The sequence below is a fragment of the Montipora capricornis genome, chromosome 8 (assembly GCF_036669925.1).
Source record: "Montipora capricornis isolate CH-2021 chromosome 8, ASM3666992v2, whole genome shotgun sequence".
Lineage (NCBI taxonomy): Eukaryota > Metazoa > Cnidaria > Anthozoa > Scleractinia > Acroporidae > Montipora > Montipora capricornis.
The window spans coordinates 32210217-32215216 of NC_090890.1; the positions used below are offsets into that span (position 1 = coordinate 32210217).

Below are 5000 nucleotides of genomic sequence, written 5' to 3' on the forward strand. Positions count from 1 at the left end.
CTTTAATACTTATAGAATACAGTCTACATGTCTATATGATCATATGTATGAATGTAAAATTAATACCAGCATGAATAAAATAATAATAACAATAGTATATACGATATAAATAGGATTGTCTATACAAATGTTAAAAGGACTGATACAATGAGTAACTATCAATATAATGTACAGTGTACAAGGAAATACCGGTAATTGATGTTAAAATAAATGAATACATTAAGTTAATGTTCTTATGCAATTTTGAATAAAAAATAATGACTTTACTAAAGATTTAAACCGATTATAATCGTTCTCATGTCCTATGTGGTGAGGCAGGGCATTAAACGAGACGGGGAGTCAACTGAAAAAACCTGTAACCTAGCATTGAACAGCTGGGACGCTGCAGTGACACAAGACTGCTGATGTAGTCGGGTGCTAAACCATGTATGGCTTTAAAAGTCAATCCATCTTTTCATTCTTTTTGTTGAAGGGCGTTTGACTTAGCCAACCATTTTTGCGAGTGGATGTTTGATTACAAGGTCGCTGAGCCCGTGTATTTTTCCATGGCTCTCGACCAATGGCCCAGCAAAGAGCAACAAGTAAGTTGAGAACCAAACGCTGTGCTACACATATCGACATTAAGGATATAGCTTTTACACGTGATGATATCTCTCCTCTCCTCCTGCTCAATCAATCTTGCGGAATATAGCCTGATTTTAGCCAACTCGGCGTACGGCCTCGTCGGCAAAGTATCAGGCGATTAGGGCCGTTTATACGAGAGAAAATAAGCCGCGGCTTACGTAAGCCACGAAAGGAACTGTTTATACCAGTATAAACTCCCCGGCCAGGATAAGCCGCGGATTCAGAAAGCCGTGAACGTAGATTTTGTACCATTTATACGGGGTGTTCGCGGCTTACGTAAGCCGCGGCCAAAGTTAGCCGTGGCTTAGTTTCTCTCGTATAAACGGCCCTAATTGTGTGCAGGATAATTGTTAACTATTCACCTCCGAGCAATTCGCGCGGAATTTGCGCCCGAAGATGTTGTAATCTTTGCAGGCTTAAATGAGTTAAAATCATCTTTTTGTGCTATATTATCCCACTGTTTTAGTATATACTCAAACAACTATTCACCTCAGTGTCGGGGGCTAGTGGTGGATATTTACCTCCACTTCGGTGAATAGTTGTTAATTATTAAAAACTGAACTACGGATATCAGATTTCAAACATTTTCATTGGCTCGCCGGACACAGGCTTTCAGCTCATATAGCTGCTGTACCTAATATGGTCAAGGAAAGCGTCAGCAATAAAGCGAGCTGAAAACATTTAATAGGGCCGTTTATACGAGAGAAAATAAGCCGCGGCTAACTCTGGCTGCGGCTTACGTAAGCCGCGAACACCTCGTATAAATGGTACAAAATCTACGTTCACGGCTTTCTCAAGCCGCGACTTATCCTGGCCGGGGAGTTTATACTCGTATAAATACTTCCTTTCGCGGCTTACTTAAGCCGCGGCTTATTTTCTCTGGTATAAACGGCCCTATTGTTGCAGCTCTGAGAAAAACGGCGGACAAAAACCGTTTTGGACCGGAATTGACCGAGGTAAAAATCGATGCTTTAGTGGAAGAGTTGTTGATCCTGGAGTTTTTCTTAAAACACTTGTTTACTCGGGCTTGCTGGATAAAAAATGATTATAACCAACTCGGCGCTGCGCGCATCGCTGGTTATCTATCACTTCATATCCAACGCGCCCTTGAAGAATAATTGTTAAAATTCAGGGTTCTTGTTAAGAGCCGGTAACCGGTTATTTTTACCGGCTGTTCAAGTAAATGTTACCGGCTGTTTCACTGAAATATTAACCGAAATTATCCAACGAATGTTCGTCTGTTCAAAGGTGAAATTACATTGCGTTTATGGGAAAATATTGCGTTCCCCCTCCAACTAATCCTGTGAAGATATCTGGCACATGTTATCGCTTCGAAAATATGCCATTTATTAAAGAAATCCAGCTTGATTTTGCCAACTCATCCTTCGAAACGATGTCCGCCATGTTTCCCTCCCATTCCTCCTGCGGCCAGGGGAAACCCCCACGTAACCATTAAAAACGTTTTACAACATGGCATCCACGCGTGGAAAACGCCAGAAAGGTCTTTCGGAGTTTAGTTTTCAACCGAAGCGTCAGAAAAGCGGTGGTGAGTGAAAATCAGTGAAATAGTATAACCTTCTTTCCTTTTGCTGAGTATTAAATTAATTTAGCAGCCGCTGGCACGGGACAGCGATCGTTACGAACGTCAAGTTAAGACTTGAGCTTGCTAGCCCGTGCAGGGGCAGGTAACAAAGTTACCTGCTATTTTTGGTTTTTTACCTCCTGTGCAAAAACTTAACAAGAACTCTGTAAATATACATTTCTTTCATCACATCCGTTCAGAGGAACAAATGAGCCCAACTTAGTGGCCTGCTCCTAACTGTTAAGGAAAGCACATTACTCACTAATGCGTAGTTACATGCACTTCAACGCAGTTACCTAACCAATATGAAACAGCTTTTGTGTGATATTTATTTCTCCTGTTTTGTGTATTGTTGACAGCTTTTGTTTATTCGTGCGTATTTGGGGAAACACACTTTCGTGGAAAACCGTCCTTCATTAAATGAACCAACAATAGAGGAAACGGAATTGATGGATCAAGCAAATAGGTAAATTCAGTTCGGCTTTATTATAGTTTGACTCACTTTATTGTCCGGCTATAACTCATTTACTTTCTCTAACCTGAAAAATCTCAGTCCCCTTTCACTGCAGACTGAATTTTTAAAGTTCAAACTTACGTAACACGATCACTTCCGAATCACGTAACAATAATTTCCATTTTGAAACAGCAAAACAACTTTTTTACAGTACTAAGAATGTTTTGAAAATTGGATGCCACTTCGGTGTGATGTCCACTGGGTGTTACCCGTCGTGGCATTGCAGCAAACTGTCCAGTTTGTGTGTTCGGCATCCAGAAATACAGAGCAGAGCAGGGCAGAGCAAGCGTATACAGCTGTTTCGAGAAGGGTTGCCCAAAAGAAGCGTAAGAGCGACCGTACAGCGAAGACCTACGATAGCGAGCTATTTGGATCAAAGAGTTCTTAGGACATAGCGTTCATGAAGAAGCAGTACGCGCAGACTTATGTTGAAGCTCTCTCCCGCAATTACCCGCTACAAAAACACGTCCAAAAACAAAGGGGTTCATTAGCAAAAACGATGGCTCTGCACGTGCGCCACGATTTTTGTATACATTTCTCAAACTTTCTCGCCGAAACATGACATAAAATAAGTTAGCAAGGTTAAAGTCGTCAGAATCTTCCTTCTCCTAACCCTTCCTTCTCCTAACCCTTTGGTACTAATTCATGGCCTAGATCATTTGACTGAACTTTGAAACTCACTCATGTATTTCTTGGAGACGTTTTCGATAGCACTGCCGTCATGTTGACTCAAATTCACTGACAGTTTACCATAATGCCTTTCGGCATTTTCGCTTCTTTTGGACAACCGTTCTCGAAACAGCTGTAGAATAACCGACTATGCCACAGTTTTGGATGATAAGACCGACAGATGGTTGGGTCACCTCTAAAACATTGTTCCACTCCACTCGTCCCAATTCTCTACCAGCTGAACTTCCAAACTGGTGGGCCTTGAGCGGTTTTCAATTGAGTGTCGAAAGTAATTAGCGAATTGCTTTGGTTTTGCATTACTTCACTGAGTGATTGGTTCAAAGTTCTCGCGCCACTTTTCAACCAATCACAAGTGAAACCAAAACCAATCGTGGCTCGCGCGTGCACATTTTCCCGCGTTTTGTGGCGGCTTCGTGTAATTACTTCGAGTTGTGATTGGTTTACTGGATTGTCTCCGTCATTTTGGATTGGCCAAAGTAATTACTTTGGTTTTGGTTTTATGACACTCGATTGAAACTCGCTCTATCTAATAAGTCAGCCAAGAAAAAAGCACTAAATATTGAAAGTGCATTGCATAATGAGCTCTCTCTGAAATTTGAACGCGATATTCCATGCAGGGAGTCTCAGAGCATTGATGCTTTGGAAATTCGAAATTTTACGAAGAATGTATGAGATGATTTGTGCTTTTGCCACCCAAGAATATATCAGGTTTTAATGGCTAATAACGGGCTCGTTATGGAAGCTAAAAGGCTTCAATTTGGAGATTTAATCAAGTTTAAGAAGTTCTTTTACCTTTTGAAGTCAATCTGTCAATAACATGATGCTTTCTGTGAGCAAACTCGTATGTACAATACAGTACATTACAATACAGTACAGTACATACTTAATTACCGCTCAGACCCCATAGGGACTTTTCAGGGCCAATGAAACGCAACGAAACGACGGAACAGAACAACAACTGTTGCGAATCCCAACTGGCCGGAGGCAAACCAGTTGGCTATTTACAAGTGCAGCCGAGAGTTGAACCGGAGACTTCTGGGAACTGAAACCAGGAACAAATTCAATGAGTGATCAGAACGAGTCTTTAACCCGGGCCAGTCTCTGGTTCTCAAGGCAAGCGCCCTAAACACTTGGCCGCACTGCCTCTTATGTTAATGAAACAAAGTGACTAAACACTGAGTCGTCATAGCTGCGGTCTTTTGCGACTATTCAATCACACAAAAGAAACCTCAGACATGGAACTCGGAACTCAGTTTGTGAACCGGTGCTGCGCTCGACCAAGTGTAGCTGTATTGAAGCTAAATTGTTTGTATTTTATCTTTATGCTTGATTCACAGATTTGCTTTAGCCTCACACTTTCTATGGGGATTGTGGGGTGTTGTTCAAGAACGCTTCTTGGATAAGACTAATATTCCCTTCAGTTACATGGTAACTTCTTTGATTTGTTTATGGTCTTTTTTTCTTGGAAAATCGCACGATCTGTGTACACTTCAGAGTTAACGGCTACTAGTGATGTTGTAAAAACTCTTCAATTTATGCGAGAACTTTTTCAAAATCTTAAGTTTAACTGTCTTTTCCGAATAAGAGAAC

The 5000-nt window shown here is 41.2% G+C and overlaps 2 protein-coding genes across 3 annotated transcripts in view; both read left to right on the forward strand.

The window, feature by feature from the left end:
• LOC138059744 (protein cycle-like) overlaps window positions 1-5000 on the forward strand; it is a 77810-nt gene that overhangs the window by 41467 nt on the left and 31343 nt on the right. The gene's annotated exons all lie outside the window — the stretch shown is intronic.
• LOC138059745 (choline kinase alpha-like) overlaps window positions 1-5000 on the forward strand; it is an 18769-nt gene that overhangs the window by 12035 nt on the left and 1734 nt on the right. The window contains exons 7-9 of one of the 2 annotated variants that reach the window (XM_068905349.1): window positions 473-581; window positions 2566-2672; window positions 4748-4838. In XM_068905349.1, coding sequence (XP_068761450.1) covers window positions 473-581; window positions 2566-2672; window positions 4748-4838 — 307 coding nt within the window. The remainder of the gene's footprint in view (window positions 1-472; window positions 582-2565; window positions 2673-4747; window positions 4839-5000) is intronic. The other variant, XM_068905350.1, reaches the window with a different exon arrangement.